At 41.7% G+C, this 22,594-nt stretch overlaps 1 protein-coding gene across 9 annotated transcripts in view; it reads right to left on the bottom strand.

The window, feature by feature from the left end:
- The window catches only part of RASA3 (RAS p21 protein activator 3), a 174,804-nt gene that overhangs the window by 66,685 nt on the left and 85,525 nt on the right, over positions 1–22,594 (bottom strand). For all 9 annotated transcript variants that reach the window (XM_046941096.1, XM_046941101.1, XM_046941106.1 and 6 more), the window contains 2 exons: positions 16,802–16,905; positions 4,151–4,245 (listed from right to left, as the gene is read on the bottom strand). In XM_046941096.1, the coding sequence (XP_046797052.1) occupies positions 4,151–4,245; positions 16,802–16,905 (199 nt within the window). The remainder of the gene's footprint in view (positions 1–4,150; positions 4,246–16,801; positions 16,906–22,594) is intronic.

Genomic DNA, 22,594 nt, shown 5'->3' with positions numbered 1-22,594 from the left:
CTGCTGCTAATCCTTCCACCTTCAGCTGAGGGTGCCCCATTGGTTTAATTACTGCACTGAGATAGAATATTAGTGTTTTCAGTAATGGTCTAAGTTCCTGCTTTACTTTCCACTGAAACACTCAAGCACTTGTACTGTGAGACACATATTTAGCTCCAGGCACTGTGGTGTCCCACTGATGAGCTAGCAGGCTCTATGAGAAGATGTGATTTCATACTCATATGACAAACAATTGTAATTTGGTTAAGTTTAATAATTTGTTTCGTAGAGGAGCTTAAACGTAAACTGCTTACAGCACAACTGTCCTATTGTGCAGGTTATATCTGAACTGCAGTTGGAGTATGTACTAACAGGACTGCAGAAGGAAATGCAGTATGATATTAAAAAGCTATAAGAAGCTAAACCAGCTGGTAAGCTGTAGGGCACCAATTTGCCACTAGAACAAAAACTTGTTGACCCCAAAGGGCAATTACTGTCCATTGCTGAACTACACACCACTTTGTTCTCAGGCTGTTGCTAGACACCTTCTCAAATGAAGGGAAATTCAGGTGCATCTGACTATGCTGCCCCCACTTAACTAGCTAGTTTGCTGACAACATGGTGAATGTTGAAACAAGGGATGAACCAAAGCCACAGAAGACATGTGGGTAGGTAATGCCCAAACTGCACCTGTGGACTGAGTTGCTGCAGAGCATCTCTACCTTTTGGCATGGGACTGTGCAGCACACTGAACAGCAGCAGGTGGTAAGACAACCAGCATTTTAGCCACTCTTTGCCCAGATGGACAATGCCCACTTTCTTTCTTCAAGATGAGCATTCATGCAGAACTTAGGTATGTCTTCCTGTCAAGCAAGGAATGCATGTGGCATTAAAGCATCTGACAGCAGCGCTCATAACTGTGTAGACTGATGATTAAGCAGTCCTATTGTCAGTAAGACTCTCATCTACAATAAAGTTTATCAGTCTTAGCTTGTCTCCTGACAATACAAAACATCTTTGTAAGTCATAAGAATTAGCAGAGTTGGAAAACCGTAAGACTCATCGCAAAGCCCCAAGCTAAATATCTCAGCAACTATTATGCTGTTATACATTATCACTGACATTTTGATTACAGCATCAGAATAATTGAAGCAGTAGCTTCTGAGAAAAATTTCTGGAAATAGAATTGTTAAGGTCGGAAAAGACCACTAAGATCATCAACTCCAACCATCAATCCATCACCACCACGCCCACTAACCATGTCCCGCTGCACCACATCCACACGGTTCTTGAACATCTCCAGGGATGGTGACTCTTCAAAAATGCACTCCACTTCCATTAACACAAGAATTCAGCATTGCTACTCATTTCCATTTGCAAAAGAGAAAGTGATTTTCCTATCACGTATCAGCCTCTATGTATGAAAACAGAGAGAAGTATTCCCATTTGAAAATATGCATCACTTCTGTAACTCACAGAGGTGAAGTCCAAACCATGCCAATAACAACATTTTCATTATACATATTAAACTGCAGATAGTCAGCTAAAAATACCAGTCTTACATCAGAAATGCTGTCATCCACAATTTCAAGTCAATCCGTCTGTTCTCAATAATAAGGCTGAACGTGTCCCAGAGCAGGGCATCTGAGAACCAAGGCACCCAAGATCATTAATATTGCATTAATACTTTAATAATCCACTCATTCTAAGCTGGTTTGCAATTTCTGATTGTGCTGTTTGGTGTGCTTAAAATCTGGATATTTTCAGGCTTGGCAAACAACAATTCTACACGAGCTTAACACCTACTTTCTTTCATATCATGGCCCAATGATTAGAGAGAACTAGAAACCAGTGTTTTTTTGTTTTGTTTTGTTTGTTTTAAATTCATCACTCTGGCTTGTACGACCTCAAGCAGGTCACACTCTCATTGACACTTAGTTCTCACTCTATTCAGCATGTGGGAGTGACAGTAGCTTGCCTCAATGCAGTGCTCTGATGCATAACTAAATAGCCATAAAGTGCTCTATGACATGGAAAATAGCATTAAGGTCACTGACTGAGTAAAAGAGAAGTAAGATTCAGGCACTTCCTGGCACGTTTCAGTGTTTATCCCCTAGATATGCGGCCAATGGGGATTAACTGCTAGAATGATAAACCTACAGTTGCCACACTAAAATCACTTCCTTATTATTAGTATTAGTATGATTCATTACAAGTGTTAACCACCTAAAATGCCTTAAACGATTTTCCTTAAAATGGGAGAAAAACTGAGTAACATTGCATGCTTAACATTACAAATACTCTTTTCTCTTATAAATGCAGAAGTAAGCGTTTAGGAAAAGGTTGTATACTGACAGACCACAAGTATAAAAAACACAAATACTCATTCATTTGGCTATCTTCCCATACATAAGAATTTCAACAAAATACTTACAAATTTGCTCCCACTGTTTCGCAAAGCACAAAGCCCTCATATAGGCTACTTAATATAAAGATCGTGGAAAAACTAAATAAATGGATCAAACCATCAGAGTGCTGTTCATTTTTCAACTAGTTGTAATAAATGTTTATCACAGACCGCAGAAATTGCTTTTAACCCTCGGGCTCTTGTAAAGAAACAGTGGAAGTGATAAACTGTGCAGTTACAAACAGGGAATGTGATTTCTAGCAAACATTGTGCTCCTCTTCTCTCCAAAAACCGATCACAAGCATTTCAGTTCAGAGTCTAAATTACTTATGCTGTCCTAGAAAGTACCCTGGGTCTATAAAGATTCCTCAAGCTCATTCTGCATAAATATTACACCAAAATAAACTATGCAGAAGATTATCCACCTATCAGGGTTTTTCAACTGATACATTATAATGGGAAAGTTTTTATATCCGGCAGGAAATAAACACTAAATGTATTGTTTTAAAGTCACACTGTCACAAGAGGCTTTGAGGTAAGAAGAAAGGGAGGCAAGGGTAAACAAAATAGACTTCAATGTTAAAAGGCCATTAAAAGCCTTTCCATCACCACTGGCATCAAAATGTGGCATTAAAGAGGATCAATATTATACAAGAGAACGTTACAAACTGAACAGGCTGTCATGAGGCTTTCTTTGCATCATATGCACAACAGTTTATTATCTGTCACTCCAAATAAACAGGAAAACCTACCCCTGAATATGTTATTGCACACGCTTCACTGTACATAACCACACTACATATTGCAATGATTGTGCAGTGTGTCATTTTTTTGGCTTAGTATGGGCAGACCAGTGTGCAAACTAAAAAGCCATTATGTTATTTCTAACCCTTGCACACACTTTCCCATTAAACCTACTGGAGATTGTTGCACAGGTCAGACAATATCTGAGCTCCTAAGTGAACACTGTGGCTTAAAAGTGGGTTTGTTTTTTAATGTTTTGTTGCTGTTGTTTGCTTTTAAATAGAAAAAATTAGTGAAGTAACTGAATGATATACACTTAATATTCTGCTACAGTATTTTAACCTCTTGTTTTTTTTTAATGACTGTATTCACAAGACCTAACACTATAATAGAAAACAGAATGTTCTTCAAAAGAGGTTACAACAAAGCAAAAAAGAGGAGTTGTGTTGTGCACCAGTGTCTGCAAGTACCAAACTCTACGTGGAGGTAAAGCAATATCATCATCAGCACTCCAACAGCCTGGAGCAGGGCCCAGAAATCTGGCAAGGAATAGGTTTGTTTCATGTTGTTTGTTTGGGTTTTTTTTTTTTTGGTCTGAGATGTATTTGTTACCATTCCTGTGACAACCTGCCTATATAATCCTTTAAGATAGTATCTGTGCAGGTACTATCTTCAAGCTGGCTCAACTCCCTGAGGAATCAACAGTTCTTTATAAAGTTTTGAAGTTATATGATAACTAACAGATAACCACACTCTTCCTTGTATTAGTAATCCTGGTAGTTCACTAAGTTCTAATTATTTCTGTGAGCAGAATCCTGGCCCCATTGACTTAAGCACACTCATAATTCGGCCTATGCACAGACACCGCACACAGGCCGCAAATACCAATGAAACACAGACCATACCAATGAGCAATACTTCTCTTTTGTAGTGATGCAACACACCTGTCCTTGAGCCACAGAAGCCATGAAGCTATGACATGGCCCTGTTACAAACACTCCTTTGCCAAGGTTATCTCACCTGTACTTCTGAATCGGCATCAACGTGCTGGAGTTGAAACCAGGTGTCTCTGTTATGATACTTCTGCAGGTCTTCTTTCTGAATAGCTACCTTTCCTGGAAATAAAACAAACCAGAAGCACAGTTTAAGACATGCTATAGCTCCCCTAAAGTACATTTCCATCAAAAATGGGTTTAAAACACTGATTAATGGACAACTCAGAAATGCTTCAAAACAAGGAAAGACTTCTTCAGGGCATTTTTTCTTTTTAAAGCACAGTACATAACTCTTTCTGACTACCATCTTTTTCCACTTCATATTATGAAAGACTTTACAATTCCTAGCATCATACTCACATCACAGACTGAAGCACTGTGCTGTGTGGATGAGTTTGCAAGCATGGCTGTAGTAAAAATACTACTACTTCTTTGACATGACAATTAAACGTGTGGTGGAAAAAGATCAAAAATGGTTGGAGGTTGATGGGGAAGGTGTTCGTTTGAGCTTTTTGATGCAGATGCCTGTAAGAATCCCAAAATAAAGTTCCAAGCATGCGGTTATTGAAAACAACATTCTACTATATTTTCATAGGAGAGGTGCAGCAAGTAGAGATGCCCAGTCATGGCTGACTCCCAGATCTGCATCTGAGGCCCATTCCCTTTGCCACTCTAAGTGGTAGAAGATGTACCAACTGCACCCACTCAAGCCTTGCAGGGCTCGTACCCCACAGCCCTGGGGCACCCAAGTACTACCACTCACACACTAATTCTAACTGTTGAGAGAGAAAACACAGTGGAGCTTTTCCTCACACCTCTTCCAACCCCAATTACTGCCACTCAATTTGCTTTTTCGGAAGTTAAGGCAACAGAAGCCAGTTCCATGCAGTGAACTAATGTAAATGCAAGCTAGAGGCTAACACATATGTGAAGCTGAAACTTTCACCTTGTCCAGCCTCTCGGGCATTATGTAAAGCACTCTGAGAGGGATAACAAAACTTTTTCCAAGCTTCTTTCTTTGTATATACGAAGCGGAGCATGGCATGCCTGAGGTTCACGTGCCCCTCTGGAAGCAGCTTTGGGTTGGGTGCTGCGTACTCAGTGTCTGAGGAATGACGTTCAAAATGAAAGAATCCAGGACAGCGACAGATGTTCGTGGGGATCAAGAAAGCCACTTTTTGGCAGCATGGTATGGTAGCCGACCTTTCTGCTAGAGCGAGTCAGTTGCATGGAGTTCGCAACTGCTGCTCTGCTGCAGAAATAGAGACTTTCTTTAATCAAATCCTGCCAGACAAAGCAGGCCAAGTGACACAGTCGTAGTAAAAGACAGGTTTCCTAGGCTCCCCAAATCCATGCAGCACGATTGAGAGTCTGAAATCTAGAAGTTTCTGTAAGTCTCAAAGTAACCATGACATGATGCTCCTCCATCCCCTCACATTTTGGCCTTTGCCTTGGAGAGTTCCCCTTGGCCCTCCTATGTGCTGGGCCGCTTCCATGCACTCTGTGGCAGCTGCTGCTGCATTCTTCCAGCACACTCAGGCTACTTCTGGTGACAGTTTCCAGACTTTCAGTCCCAGTTTCTGAACAGCTCGGCCACCCTACCACGGCTGCCCTCCTCAGCATCTGACATGGTTTCTGCTCTCGCTTCCACAAAGCTTCTGCCCCACTTCTCCCACACCTTGCTCCCTCTGCCCCCAGCACACTCCTCCCCTTCTCATCCCTTTGCAGATTACCAGATCCATCTCCTAGTAAGCTTTACACCAGAGATTACCATAGCAGATTAAGTGCACCGCAAATGCAGGACTAGTGATTGAAATTACTTAGAAAAACAGTAAATCATACAGACCTACAAAGCAATATGGCAGAAACGTTAAACGTGAAATGTGCTGAAGAGAAGACATGAAAGTATGCAGCTGAGAACCTCTGTAATGATGGCTGTGGATTTTCACAGCTGTTGTTTGTATTCTCCAACTCCAGCAGTATGTGTGTAACCCAGTTTCTCTAAAACACTCGGTCAGAGGAATATGTTTAAAGGCATGACTTTTCACTAATTGCTGTGGAGCTTATCTGAGATTGCTTACTTCCAGTGCTTGCTATCCTTGCTGTATTCTTCACTCTCTTGCAGAAATCCCTCACCTGACTGCAGGGTAACACATGCTTCACAGGTGTGTGTTGCCAGTATCTTTCAACCACTTTCACCCCATCTCCTCCCTCAAAGAGACACTCCTTGTGGAAAGCTCAGGGATGATTTCAGCAACATCAGCACCTGCACAGAGCTGAAAAGGTGTGACCGCTGTTCCCTCTTCTAGTATGGGCTCCCTGAATTCGGGATGGCAAAGCCAACCCAGACAGGTCCAACTGCATGATCAGCAGGTAGGCAGCACAGCAATCTGTGCCTTCAGCTCCAAGAGGGTTAACATGGCAGCACAACTGTTTTGATTGGGAAACCGAAGAGGACTGTTTGCTCTGCACACAAGCAATTCTTATGAACGAGTGAAACTTATTGGCCAGGCTGGATGAAATCCAGGCTTTTCACTGTATACCGAGTGATCCACAACGAAGAAAAATCTAGTGGGAAAATGTGTGTGCGTTGGTGGGGGTTGGTGAAGAGTAAAGAAAGGACCTATATTTCAGCTAGTCTAAACATACATAAAAGTATATTACTGACAGGGTGGATTGTTTAATCTGTCCTGTTTAACAATTCTATGTACAGCAGCAGCCTACAGAATGTCTATTTATAACTCCCAGTCTGTAGGGACCATGTCAACACGCCTACCCAAGCCATTCTTTGGCACCATAAGGCTCTCTAAGGCCCAGTGCCAGCACTGAGGACAGTTGGGTCCCGCCCCATTCCCTATAGCCTTGCTTGGTCCAGTTGGCCAACACAGCAGCCCAAACAACTTCTGGGCTCAGAAGAACTGGGTTAACTCTAGGCGAACAAGCACAAGCTGTTGGCACCTGTCATTTGCACTGATACCACGTGATAAAGGCCTGTGGTTCTCCCTGAAGATAAATCTGACGTCAGAGGTCCAAAAGGTTTACTGCCGCTCACTTAGAGGACTTTTTCTCTTTGAGATTCCTCAGCACGCTCCCAAACTCAACCCTATTGCACAGTACTCCTTCTCAAAACCTGGGCTGCTGCCAGACAGCAGTGACAGACTCCAAATCTTGTCTCTGAGGCAACCCATCATTTATGCTGGTTTCCTCAGAGCCAGCCAGGGCTGCAGAAAGCCTGCCCATGTTAGCTCATGCTTTTAGACAGTGCATGGGAGGAGGCAGGAGACAGAAGAGCATGCTGAGCGATACTTAGTCACTTTAGTTACAAGGCTTTAAAAGTAAATAATCTTCTCAACCAACAGAGATTAGTTAAAAGTATTCCTCTAATCTGAACTAATTCATTTCCCAGTGCCCAGTATTCATCAGGATCTCAGGCTGGGGGAACATGGGAACATGGGGCAATCCACACACTCTTCTGCGTGTTCTTCATCCACATGGCAGTCACTTTTCTATATTCCCCAAATTCACACGACAGATCTTCAATGGCACGTTTAAAACCCAAGCCCTGCATTCAAAACAAAGATGTGACATTCCACACTTGATGCCCTCCTCCTGGGAATCTCTTTAGCAGAAAAACAAAGCACCAGCAACCTGTTCTTCCAAACACACAGCCAGCACGTGGTGAATGAAGGCACTACTCAGGGCCTTTACGGTCCTAAGGGTGCAAAGACCCCTCCTTTTACTACCATGCACTTTCACCCTTGCACCATGCCGGACTGAAATTGCTGAGGAAACCAATTCAACTTCAAAAACATCCAACAATAAAAATAAACATACTGGAAGAGGAGAAGGTCGGAGCAAATAAGTTTCAGGGGTCAAGTGTGGGCTAATACATAGATCATTTCAACTGACCTGCTTGACAACTCACATCATATTGACACAGTGGGAAGATAGGTGGTGGGAGAAGGTTGGTAATCTGGGCACAGAGGCAGAAATATGCAGCAGAGACAGGTACAGATTTCTGGCCTCACCTCCTGAGAAAGTGTCGTGAGCACAGTGCACCCTCTGTGCCTGTCCCTCACTGCAGTTCCAAATGCTCTTCCCAGGCAAGTCAATGCAGGCCAATAGCTTGCCCTTGTACTTCTCTGGGCTTCGTTAAGAGCTTAACATTTCCATACCAAGACTAGCGAGGAGTTTGTAACTCAGCTCCAGCACTCTCCATCCAGCCATAGCATCCTTCTCTCTGGGCTATGGGCTGGTGACAAAAGGACTAGGCAATAACTTGAGGATTACACCTCACCTTTTAATACTCTTTTGTAGATCTGCAGGATGTTTGCCTCACAGCTGAGGGATCTGAACCCTTCTGCCAGCTCCTAGGCTAATTAAAGATGTATTCCTTTACAGAAAAAGAAGTCAGACTGCAATAGGACTGGAGTTTGTCATTTTAAAAGGGCACAAGGCTCCATCTGAAAAACCACCTGACATTTATTTTTCACAGAACCCTGAAAAGACAGCATTTTAACAGCTCCAGAATCCTCTCTGTAAATTATCTTGAGGTACTTACACGCTGAAAACAACGTAACTTTGCATATGGCTGCCAAGCGAGCTGAAGCGATACAATGCAATGTTTTTTAATACAATATCCTCCATTAACATTGTCTGTAGTATTGTTAATCATATATATTATATATAATTTATAGCAAAGGCTTAGATCTGAGTCACATGTTAAGAGGTCCCAAATGCCTGATTAATTCAGTCTTCTCTAAGGTCTAAGTAGAGACTACTTCACCTCCTATGTCCTGCAATATCAGGCAGTAAGAGGTCATGGAGGCCAGTTCAGAAGTTGCTTTCTGCTAAGAACACAGACCTGCTATATCGCTGAATTCATTTAAAATAATTGATCTGAGGGTGCACAAGGAGAATCAGTTTCATCAGCTGGAAAGACTAAGGACAAAACAGAATTGATTTTAATCAGCATTTTAGGCTGTGAATGGCTTCCATAACCTTGAAATCTCCAGCCAAAAAGCACAGCTAACTATTCCAGACTATGTGGAATTTTATAATTATCCTTATAAACGATTATCTATCATGAAATAACAGAAAAATTTGTAAGACAAAAAGGGGTAGATGCTTGCACTGCTCAAGAACTCTATAAATTTGCTTACCCCTCCCACAACATGGAAAAATATTGATATAAGTCATCTCTCTAGTTGAGGATTAGAAAGATAATAACAGGAATTAGAGGCAACAGAAGGTCAAAGAGCCTTAGAAGCAGCAGAATGGCTCCTTCCTGAATCCTGTGCTGTGCACCATGAAAAGCAAGTACTACCAGACCACCTGCTACCATTGCTAAGAATTAGTGGTGACAATGGCAGGACACTTCCAGCATAGCAGCAGTATAGCCTACAAAGAGGACAGGCGTAGACTACACTCATAACCCCACTTCCATCTGTTTTTTTTTTTTTCTGAATAATTAGTGCAAATATAAGAACGTAAGACTTCTGATACCCATTTTTCCCCTTCTTGGGATTTGTCTTGAATAATAAGGCAGGGAAGAGTAGGTTTGTGATTAAAACAGTATCTCAGCTTAAAAGAAGTAAAGGTGCTGCTGCATGGATTACCCTCTACTATGTTAGCTTTGCTGCCTTATATCACAATTTCTACTCTCCCCTTCACCTCCTTGAAGAACTAGCTGCATAACCACACTGGGATAAGCTCTCTACTAACCACTGTCTGGGTCCTTTAAATGAATCTACATTTGAGAAACGTGGTATGGCTAGTCCATGGCTTATCCCTCGGGAAGTGCAGTCACTGTCATTTGCCTTGTCTCCAGCAGGTGTGCCCTGAGCATGATGCTTGCACTGGACAACCAAGTCCTCCAGCATCAGCCTCTTCCAGGTACTCTCACCAGCAGCCACTGCTATTGAGTTGTCTTCACAGGTTCAGTCTTCTCTTAGTTCAAGCAAGACATAAACCCAACAGAGGCCACTTAACATCTCCTCGTTCTGAGATATGTACTGAAGAAAACAGAGCAAGCCCAGCTCAATCTATGCTAGCTAGAGGTATGCTTGTGATGGAAGGATAAATCTATGATATCTGAAATGCAGGCATTATGAACACTGTCATTTGGTAACAATGGAGGACCGTGTAAAAGGTCAGTCCAGGTTCTAAGTTTTGTTTATAATGTGCACTTGGAGAAGGAAAAGGGAAAAATACGCATTTTTGAAAGCTCAATTTTGTTTTCCTGCTGTTATGATCATCTGTTATGCTAAAAGATATCATGAGTGCAGCCCAACAAACTATTCTCTGCAGAAAGTGTTTATTTTAGGCTTTCTACACAACTGTAGAGAATCTTCTGAGGATAATTCCAGTTCACAGTTTTCCAAGACTTGTCACTGTGGGACACAGTCATCTGTTTCCTTTATTTCATTAGTAGCTATATTTATACCACACCGAGTAGATATCATTCCCATGTCATCCAGCAGTACACCACAGAAACAGTAAACCAAGTTTTGACTTCTGTCTAAGTAGAGGACAAAGAGAACAGTTTTCAGCTACAATACTGACCTCTACTTTCTGTTGTATTTGAAGATATTTCCCTCGCTTACCTATCAAGAAGCATAGGTTAGCAAGAAGATTCTTTTTCAATTTTCCTTTAAATCCAAAAGAACATTCTAAGGATGATGTTTCAGCTACATTTGGCAACAATTACCCAAAAGCAATAGCAGCTTGCTTGTAGCGGCAACTCCACAAACACACCTCCTCCTCAGCCTTGAAGTACTTATTACCAAAGGCACAGTCACCTATAACATGCAAACCTCAAACAATTTTCAGTTCCAGGGTGTTCTCATTCTGTGAGAATGTCTATCAGCTACAATTTGGTTTCACCTAATTTAGCCTAGAGCATCCAAGTTTAATTACCTCTGCAGGCACTTTTTTTTCCTATTGCCTTACTTGCTTCACCTCATCTAGTATTAAACAAGGAAAATAGTTACAGCCTGCCAAAATACAGAGGCCCCAAAGACTTTCAATTTGGTGTACAGCACACCTAATAACCTCTATAAAAGTGACATACAGCAGTGAGTTGTAGCAAATGTAATTAACAGAATGACTTATTAATCTTCTCTCTGTCAGCCTTCTGCCCCTGCACTGAAGAGCTTATGCATGTGACATTCATGGTTTTTTTCAGTAAAATTTCATATCCCACTAGGACTGCAACCAAACCTTCCCCTGTCAAGAGTAACCCAGGTACGTGAAAGAAAGTTCATACTCCCCAGCGCAGTAACAGGAACATGATTTGATCCAGTAAATTTCTTTCTTTCCCTCAGAGCTTCGTAGTAACTCCATTCTATTCTGTTCAGGATCATGCTTTATATAGATGTTAGCAAGTCAGTTACATGCATCTGTTACCAACGTAAATGAAGTGCTGGGGAGCAGGGAACTGCTACTCCTACTTTATGATTTGAAAACAAACCAAGAAAGTATCTAAATTTAAACAGAATTTACCTTTACTTTCAGTAGTACGTTTCCTACTCAAGGCATCTCAACATTCTGTACACACCAGTGCACCAAGCTTCAGCCATTAACAGTCAAGGCGCACATTATCAACAGACAACTTAAGGCTAATTTATCTGCACAGTAACTGTACACTTCACGTTTTATCAAGAATAGACAAATCGTATTTCATGTCCTCTGAGATGTGCATTTCTTCTTTATATTTGCATTTCAACCGGTATCCAAAATTCTTCCAAGGCACATTTGTTCCAGATCCGCATTTTTAGCTAACCAAATCCTACGGGACTTAGCAAATTATCGGTAGGGAAACACAAATGTAACAAACAAACATGCAAACTCAAAGATATCTTGTATCTCAGCAATCCTCCCATCCTGTATGCCAAAACACTTCAGTGTGTTCCAAAAACATATCTGCTACACGTGTTCCAGTTTCTGAATATGCCTGCTTCTCCTCGGAAGTTTCTATCAGAGGTTTCAGGAGGTTCTTGTTTTTCATTTTCTTGCCCCCACTCCTTCCGGTTTTGGTAGCTTAAGCATTCTCATCTGTCACACACAGACTTGCATTTTGAATGTCAGAGAACTTATCATCACAAACCTGTAGTTCATATTTGAATAAATATGAACATGCCTACTCAGAGCTCCAGTCACCCTGGAAAGCAGTACTGCATCATCAAAAGAAAGTACTAGTACAATTAAATAGTGATTCAAAAGGAACTTTACTAGCCAGCCACCTTAAAAAATAGAAACAAAAATCACTACTTAACAAATTCTCACCCACTCTAACACATGTAACACATGCACAGACATTCTCTCTCTTTCCCTCCTGGAACCCACTCAAAACCAGCCAAAGAAACAACGCAAGCAGGTGTCTTGTACATACCATATCACACAGGAAACATAGGCAAATTCACAAGCTAAGAAACATCTGAACTTAAAACTAGTCTCCCTAGATGGAAGACACAATCCCCAATTCCCTTCTTTGAGAAAGTTCACTGCTGGATGAGCACGGGTAACAACATTTTCTTCAGCAGGAATGTCTCACGATGACATAATACAACAATCAATCTCTGTAATGCAAACAAAGGGCCCCTATTCATAGGATTCAGCATTTCAGCGGAGAAGAGCTTCTAGCATTAAGCTAACCAAACTTCTTCTGCAGGGACCTCTTCCTAACCTCCCTTACTCAAGCCTCTTCAGGAAAAGGTCTCTTAAGACTAAGCTGAAAATTCATATAGAGTTGCAGAGTAGCTCTTCCTTTTAAGTACCACACAGTTTGGTCCTATAAAATAATTCTGTCATCCAAAAAAAAAAAAAAAAGCCCACCAAAACCTCCACTAAATAGCTTTGCTGTTGATGATTCCTGCTCAAAAAGTAACCAGAAAATAACCCCATGCAGTAACTTCAGAGCAATGTTCTCCCTCCAGAACATTTTCCAATTACAAGCAGAAGTTACAGAATTAGTATCAGAAGGTGACAGTAATGCTGGATTTCCCATCTCTCCGGTGCCTTTCAGATATTTGTAACATTTCCACAACTTTGAAATGCTCTTCCCAACATGCCTATGATGAGGAAGGAGGAGAAAAGATGAAGAAGAGGGAAAACTCAGACTACAATAGCTTAATATGCACTGTAAAATCTCAGTGTAAATCAGCAACACTGGAATTTTGCCTTTTAGTGCTAGATGAGTAGAGAAAGTAAAGCCCTTAGCAAGAAAAATACCAGCCCATGGCCTGCCAACTCATGGGCCACTGCAGCTGCAGAAAACCAGTGACACATAGGAGATGAGATGCCTTCAACAATGAGAAACTGAAGTTGAAAGAAAGGCGGTATTGCCTCCATGTTACAAGAAGAAAACTGGAGATCAGAGAGACCAAAAAGCTTTCTCAAAGCTCGCTCAAAAATCATAAACTGACCTCCTTTCTCCCCAGGATGCATACACCAGAGTTAAACATTCAATTATCTCACCTCCACCCTAATACTTTACTTAATGCTTTTTCTGCAAAGTACACGCATGTCTGGACACAACTAGGAATTCTTCCTGTGCAAAAGCATTTTCTCAGGAATGCGTAGTTTATGTTGCTACCACATAGTTCTGCAGAGTAAAACTGACTTGCTTCACGATGCCTGGAAGATGGAATTCTTGCTTCTTAAGGGAAGTGCTCTGGGCCCACAGCTTTGTCTGTTACTGTACTGTATTTACTTGGTATTCTCACTAAAAGCTTTCACTGCGCACTTCCTCAGAAACAAGCATAAATTTTACCTAAATGGATTTCTGAACATTTGTAATCCAAGACTGGGTTAGCCTACTAAAACAGCAGACACAACTCCCTGCCTCAAGAAGTAAAGTTACAAGCATCAAGCATCATACTAAGAATTTGTAATTTTAAAATTAAAAGCAAAAGGCATTCTACTGCTTAGGTAATACAGTCTGCTAGCTGGAAACCCTCCTACCAAGGGAAGATGGATTTAGGTTATATTTTGAATTTCAGTAAAGCTTTTAATACTATTTTTCACAATATTCTTCTGGACAAAACATCCAGCAGACAGCTAGACAAAAAACTTGACACAGTATGTGAATAACTGGGTGATGGAGTCAGGCCCAAAGGGTTATAGTAAGTGAGGGTCACATCAGGACTCACTAGTGGGGTTCCACAGTGCTCAATTTTAGGGTTAGTTCTCTTTAATGTTTTCATCAGTGACTTGGATACAGGACTTGAAGACATATCAAGTAACTTTGCTGAGGATATGAAGTTGGTAGGAGCCCTTGATTCCCCCCCCTGGAGGGTAGAGAGGCCTTGCAGAGAGATGTGGACAAATTAGAAGGCAGGGACCTTCCCCAGGGACCTACACCAGCCACATGTAGTTAACAAGTGCTGCATTCTGCACCTGGGAAGAGGCAACCCTGTATCTAGATAGACCATGGGATGAGAGGCTGGAGAGCAGCCCCACACAAAAGGATCTGGGGGTTCTGGCTGACAGCAACCTGAATGTGAGCCAGCACTGCGTCCTGGCAGCCAAGGGCCAACCGTGCCCTTGCGTGCACCAGGCCCAGCACTGCCACTGGGCGAGGGGAATAGCTGTCCTGCTCTGCGGCCTCACCTCCAGCACTGCATGTGGGTGTGGGTGCCACAACGTAAGGACATAACGCTGTTAGAGAGTGTCCAAAGGAGGGCTGCAAAGGTGGGGAAGGGTCTGTAGGGCAAAATGTGTGGGGAGCAGCTGAGGCCCCTCGGTGTGCTCAGCGCAGAGCAGAGGAGCTGAGGGGAGGCCTCATGGCGGCTGCAGCTCCTCACAGGGAGCAGAGAGGCAGAGCTGAGCTCTGCTCTCTGTGACAGCGACAGGGCCCGAGGGAACGGCATGGAGCTGTCAGGGGAGGGGCAGCTGGGGGTGAGGGAAAGGGGCTGCACCAGAGGGCGGTGGGCATGGAACGGGCTGCCCAGGGCTGTGGACACAGCCCCGAGTGCTGGAGTTGACAGAACATTTTGACAGAGCTCTCAGTCATACAGTCTGAGTTTTGGGTGGTCCTTGTGGAGTCAGGAGTTGGACTCGATGGTCCCTGTAGGTCCCTTCCAACTTGAGATATTCTATCCTTCTGTGAAATTTGGTTTAACTGTCAAGTTTTACTTTGGAAATTCAGCAGAATCTAAACAGCTCAAGAAACAAGGAAGTCCTTAATTCACGATAGTCCATACTTGTTTGTGACTGAAGGAAATGCATATTTACTTGTTTTAAATACACACACGCATCAACAATACACAGCTAAGAGAAAGCCTCAGTTTAAAGTACACTGATATATCTGAAAATAACAGACTACTTAGCAGTTGGATCAACATGTTATACGAAACACAGAACATCATCTTGTCTAAGAATTCCTTTTAAGAAGGTTAATTCAAACAGTTTCCACTAACATTACTGAGCTCAGCAGTAAACTTTACTCATTAAAAAAAAAAAAAAAAAAAAGAGGAGAAAAAAAGAAGAAAATTGCTACATTTTATACACAGGTGATCCCAATTAGTGACAAAGAATTCCTCAGTGGGTAAATGTAAAACAAAAAGTTAAACGAAAAGAAGCAGCTAGCAACTGCATGACGTACTAGCATAATGTAAAGACATATACAGAGAGATCAGCATCACTACTTTAGGCATATTAGCATCACTGCTTTTTATAGCATTATACACACTCTTACTCAGCATCAGACAATTTCCTCTCTAGGGGTTCTGACAAAACATACACACATTGTTGACAGCTACAGTCCTACTACACAACAAATTTTTTAAAAAAATGACAGTTGGGCATGACTTCACAATTAAAAATGAGAAACTGAAATTAAAAAGAAAGGGGAAAAAATAAAGCCAACAAACAAACAAGCAAAAATGATGTCCCATCCCTGGAGGCATTCAAGGCCAGGATGGATGTGGCTCTGGTCTAATGGTTGGCGACCCTGCACGTAGCAGAAGGATTGAAACTAGATGATCTTTGAGGTCCTTTTCAACCCAAGCCATTCTATGATTCTATGAAAAACAGTTAAAATAACTTTAAATGGATACTGTCCCTCTCAGAGATCATTATTAAACTTCTAGAGGTTTTTACAAGACCTTTATCCCTACAGAGATATATTTAGTCTTATCTAGTTTGCTGCATGAGAAATGCAAGGCAAATAATATCTGGCAGACACCCTGCCCAAAGTAAGCAACAGCTTGCTCTAACACTGCTTATAAAAATCTGTCACCATTGTGTTGTGAGTCCCTATGACCAGTATCTATTACTCTGCATCTCATTACTGTGGTCATAGTTTAACAACATTTCATGCAGGTAACTATAGTGAGCCCTAAAGTACTACAAGACTGAAGATGCTGCATTTAAAAAATTTACAGTAAAAAATGATGTTGAACAAACATTTAGGTGGTGCTTTATTGACTATTTTCATTACACAGCAATCTGCGTTTGCTGTCATAACAAACAGCATTTATCTCCCAGCCTTCTCTATGTGTCACATCCAGGGCGCTTTTGTCATCTGACAAAGAGGAGAATGCTGAGCATTACTTACCACTGTCATGGTCAGACATAGCAAGATCCCAACTTTTAAGACTATATATGATCTAATAGTTAAAAGTCCAAGAGAAGTAAGCTATAATGGAAAATAATAATTTATATGATCACATACCTATGATGGAATCCCTTCGAAAAACATCTCTGTCAAAAATATAAAATGACAGATGGCGAAAGGTCCGAGGAATTTCACAGTAAAAGTCTTCTCCATAGAAGGGGCTGGGTAAGGAAAAAAAACAACATACAGATACACACACACAAAGAGAAAGAAATTAGTGTTGATATCCAGGAGGAGCCAGCATCCTTACATTTCACACTTAGAACACCATGCTGGACTGCGATGGTCACTCCCACCCGTGAAGGTACACCTTCAAGCACCACTCCAATTTTACTCTTCCCACCTACCTCAAATGCCCTCAGAACAACATTTCCTAATGTGAAAAAAGAGCAAGTTTTTGTTTCTATTTGGAAAAACAGAAGCCCCTAACAGAAGGAGGGCACAGACCTTATGATTTGCTTACATAGAGTTTGTTGAATATGGAGGTCCCTGCGGCCACACAAGGCTTACAATAGACTACTACAACAGAGATCAGAAAAGCACGCAGATGAACAGGATAAGCAAAATACAGCATGGATTAAGGAACGCATACACACTTTTTAAAGGATTTTTTTTACTTAAATGTCTGCAGCCACTGCCTGTTTTTCAAACCCTCCAAAGTTTCTAATTTAAAGACAAGTTCAGTCAACTGGTACTAGCTAAGCCTTGCAGCTGACTAGATGCTTGTCACCTGGCAGCCCTGCAGATCTACTACTGCTTGTTAGGTTTTATAGAGTAAGTTATTTTATAGTAAGACAAGATTTAAAAAACATAGAAATAAAAAGCTCTATCTCAGCATGAAAATCTCTTGTAGAAACTTATGGGGCTTTCTTTAGACCGTACCAATTTAAACGGGGAAAAAAAAAATCTCAGACCCCTAAAAGCAATCTTTTCAGTTCCTGTCTATCCAATTATACGGTTGAGTAATTATTTCTAAGAACTATAAGCATATATCAACATTATTTATTCATTGACAGGTCTACCATTTTACCACAGATTTTTAATTCCAAGTCACTCATGCTTCAGTAGATCTAAATTGGTGGATGCAATTTGAGTCATACAGACAAATACAGCAAGTATGGCAGAGGTAAACTTAAAACTAAATCTTACATCCTAACAAGTTCAAAGCCAGTAGGCTTTTTCTTCCTCTTTTAAATACAGACCTCTTCTTATTGGCTTGGCTAAGCACGAAGATAAGAGATAGAACCATACTATACGTTTAATCATTACCGAAAGCTTTTTATGTTAGAAAACTACACATCCAGTAGTTTTAAGTGTCATAGCATTAACTTTTGATTTTTCAGCCTCCTGTTTGTCAGCAGATGTTATTCCCTCAATGTTTTTCAGGTCACCAAAGCACAGGTATGTTACACCATTCAAACACTTCTGCATGTATTTCTGCCATTTCTGAAAATATACTACCCCAAAACTCCCTAATCGTCTCACAAGCTAGCTAGCAAATATCATTCAAAGCACCAAGCATCACATCACAAATAAGTTAATCACTGTGTTTGAGGAGACAGATGCATGTCATACCATCCAGAGGCATCTCAAAACACAGTAAGAACATTTTGGTGGAGTTAATATTCCATCAGCCACAAGGAAAAACACACTGGGTAAACAGCAAAGCCAACGGTGAACCCACAAGTCAAAACTTCCCCACTGAAATGGTCTCCCATTCCTTGAAATAAATGCATCCAGCCATAAGTCAAGGCACTGTGACCCACATAGTCATCCCTGCTGTGAAGACGGAGGAGAAAAATCTAACGGTTGGAAATGGCAGCTGAATGCTATATCCATCCCATCTACCACCTCCAGTTCAGTGCTCTCAGTTAAGTCATCTTCACTCATTCTGCTCAGAGATTTCGTTTGGAACCAAGAATTCATCAGCCACTGTTCCAGGTACAAAATACCCAAACCCTTTGAAACAAGAAGCTTCTACTAAACTGACAGCTACCCAACTATCCCAGAGGCCATGCTTCAGGCAGCTCCAAATTCCCATTCCATGCACATGGTGCACGTTTTTATGCACAGGCTTAACCCAAAGGGGTGACAGAAATGCAAAAACATCACCCAGATATTTAGGGCATTATGCATGCAAAATGCTTGCATCGTTCTGAGCTCTAATACTCTGTTCATCCATAAAATTGCCCTTTCCTCTGGAAGAATATGACAGATGAACCTATTCACTAATGATCTTAGCATGAAATGACAGTTAATGAACTGTGGATTATATACCCATTTCTCTATCAAGAATATTAGAGAAGCTTCAGTTTATTGGAAATACACACGCACACACGCTATAAAGCTTACTTTAATTCAGCTCAGCTGATTCTGAGGAGAAAGAGCAGGGAATAGACAACAACTGGGTTCTTTGGCAAGTCTTCTATTAATCATTATCACGAGTGCTGGTCAGAGGCAGGAGATATCTAAGACCATACTGAAGCAAAACACACACAGTGTTCAGAAAAGCAGAATGGACAACAGGAAATGTCTAGTCCAATGCATGCTAACTGAAAGAGACTAATGAACTAACAGAAGAAATGCTATGAAGACTGACTTAGCCATGCGCAGATCACACCTTATCACTTGGCTTAACCCCTCCAAGATCCCATAGCCCTTCATAGCCTTCCATCACTCAGGTAACACCCCTGAGTCACACTGCATTCCAAATAAAACCAAGCATGTCTCCGGCCCAAGTACACTCACTCTCCCTCGGATAATTACCCAGCAAAGTTTTGACTGTGACAAAACATTAAGATAAATCTGATCCTCACCCATCTCAGTTTGTGAAGCTCTGTAGAAATAGTAACTTCGTTTTGAGGGAATCTAAAGTAACCACACAAACGCTTTGAGCTTCCAGTTCACTGTGTGCTTATCATCTGTGCATTCCCTCAGAACAGTACCATTGCTATCTCCCACCCAGACCTGGAGAGTAAGAGGTCGCAGCAGGCGAACTCCATGATTTATTTCCCAAGCCACATTACTGTGAGCATGAGCCCCAGGACTCCAGAATGGTTTGTTGTTTTCTTTTTTCCCCAAGAGAACAGATAAATGACTCCCTCTGTTCCCCAGCAGCTAGTTAGTCAGACAGCTTCAGTGAGTACTTTTATTTTGACGTGGCAATTAATAAAAAACAGCAGCATCTGCTTACACAGCCCTCAAGAGTCTGACAAGATCCTCCAAAACAAATACTAAAACTAACCCCGCTGAAAACTCGGGAATCTTGCAGAATCAAATGAGTTCAGATTCAACCTCCAAGTTCTGAGTTCAGATTTCATTGGAGACTAAACGTACGCTCATAAGAAACGTTATTCACTCAAGGAGGAGAAATAATGAGGGTACCCCTCCCTTAACCTCACAGCACGGGTTGCTCATCAATATGATCACAGCTGAAGGAGAAGACTAGCACTGCCATCATTTCAGGATCTTACAGACTTCAAATAGACGAAGGGAGCTGCTAAGGACAGGATTTTACAAGGACTGAAGTGGAGGATGTCCACTGTAAGAGGCTGATCAGTCTCCTTCCGCGCTGAACACAGAAGCACTTGCAAATACAGCTTCTTCGCTAAAGACCACTGCATTTAAAAACAAACGCTATTCATGGACTCAAGAAATCCTTTGAGCTGGAAAGGCCTTTAAAAGTCATCTAGTCCAACTCCCCTGTAACATACAGGGACACCACAGATAGATCAGGTTGCCCAGGGCCTGATGCAGCCTGGCCTTGAATGTCTCCAGGGATGGGGCATCGAACACCTCTCTGAGTAACTTGTGCCCATGCCTCACCACCCTCACTGCAAAAGACTTTTTCCTTATGTCTAACCTAAATCTACCCTCTTTAAACTATTACTCATTTCTTTTTAGTTCTGTTATCATGATGATGAAAAGAGTGGCGGTGCAGGTATCAGTTACTATTTACTTAGGAAATGAGCTGTTCCTAAGTCACTGGCTCTTATGTTCCTGATAGGAACAGAGACTACAGAGAAAGATCACCAGCGTTTAAAACCAAAAGCTTTCAGGAACACAAAGGCCTGACTCTGTAGCTGTCTGCTTTGCGTGTCCTCGCTTCCTTCCCTTTCTTACCTCTTTTCCAGTATACATCCATCACACCTTGTTATGCTCTGAAGGAGGGGAGTGAACCTCAACAGCACTTTTCTCAGAAAGCACAGAGCTGTCTTACCTTCCTGCTTAGAATCACAGAATCACCAAGGTTGGAAAAGACCTCCAAGATTATCCAGTCCAACTATCCCCCTACCACCAATAATTCCCGACTAAAGCACACCCCTCAGTACCAAACCTAAATGTTCCTTGAACGTCTACAGGGACGGTGACCCAATCACCTCTCTGGGCAGCTTTTATACACTGCCTACCACAGACACAGATGCTACATGATCTCTCCTCAGGAGGCTTTCCCTAGGAGCTTCTGCACCTGCTGTGACAGAAGATATGCAAAGCTCTGTTGGGAAAAAGAAGTGAAGTGAAAACATCAAGACTGGTGCAATGGAGGGAGCAAGAATACCAGGAAATCAAATCCAGAAAGCTGCCTCCGTGTGCTGTTTTACTCATCCTGAAGCCCTTCCAATTTCAAGGTGTTTATTTCTGAATCTCCTCTAATGCTCTGGTGATGGATTTTCTCAGGAGAAGACAGGGAAGAGGAGAAACATATTACCGTGCAAGTAGAACGAAAGCAAATAAGGAAGAGAATCCTCGTTACAAACATGATGAGCAGGGACTTAAAAAAAAATATTCAAATTTTGTTCACTTTTACATGTTTTACTAAACTCCAGAGGCAGACTCGCAACTTTAATTCCATACCCTAGGACATCTACCACTATCACTGCAAACGGTATTGACTTGATGAAATCTCTTCTCAGTTAATCTCAGAGCAGAAACACTTATTCAGTTTTAGGCTGCGCTGCAAAACCACCCCGTGTTCATTTCTCAATATCTTAAAGACTCACTAAAGCAGTTTTGTTTTTGTTTTGGCACTAGCAGTTCAGTGGATGAAGTGAAAGAGTTGCATGATGAATAATAATGAAACCCCTCAAACCAAAATTCTTTGTGTATCGATTTTTTTTCAGCAGCGCTTTTTTTGCTTGGAAGTAAAGGCTATTAACATGCCACAGACAACCCCACATCCTCTGACTATTTTAAATGGTTTAGAAATACTGGATTCATCCTGCTGCATGAACTGAAGACCAGAGTTCACATCTCAGTGTGAGCTGGAAGCAAAATCAGTCTGTACAAAGGAGTACGCTTGCTTGTTTCTACTACTAAGCCTCTTCTATTGCTTGGCTAATATGTTTTATGCTATGCTTAGCAGCATATGTAAAGGGATGGGGGTGAGGAGGGGAAGAAGAGAAGAGAAGGTTTATTCAAAGCAGGAACAGACAGCCAAATAAAATGTGAATACACTTCAGCCTCCTACTAGACACAGAGCTACAAGAAGACAGGCAAATAAGACAGGATCTTTAGAAGCCAAAGTTGGCAGATGTCACGGTCGCTTCCTTCCACGACTTATTAAAAATACCCAGTATTATATTTGAAGCACAGACTTGGCAGAGTACCCGCCGCAGGAAGTACGTGGCACACAAGGCAACATCCAAATCCAAACATACCACCTATGCCCATTGTTAGAGTGCAGACTGCAGTCTTCCAGACATCCGCTAAGCCCAAGCCATTTTTTCCTCATGTCGCCGTGCAGACACCCAAATGGCAGCGCTGCGTTAGAGGCACAACCAGCCCTACTACACAGAGAAAAAAATAAAGTGGCGTGCATTTTCCCTTCCCTAATATCAGAACACGGAGACA

Source organism: Gallus gallus, chromosome 1, assembly GCF_016699485.2.
Source record: "Gallus gallus isolate bGalGal1 chromosome 1, bGalGal1.mat.broiler.GRCg7b, whole genome shotgun sequence".
NCBI lineage: Eukaryota > Metazoa > Chordata > Aves > Galliformes > Phasianidae > Gallus > Gallus gallus.
The sequence above is the reverse complement of the archived record's forward strand: the minus strand, read 5'-3'. Positions and strand labels throughout refer to the sequence as shown.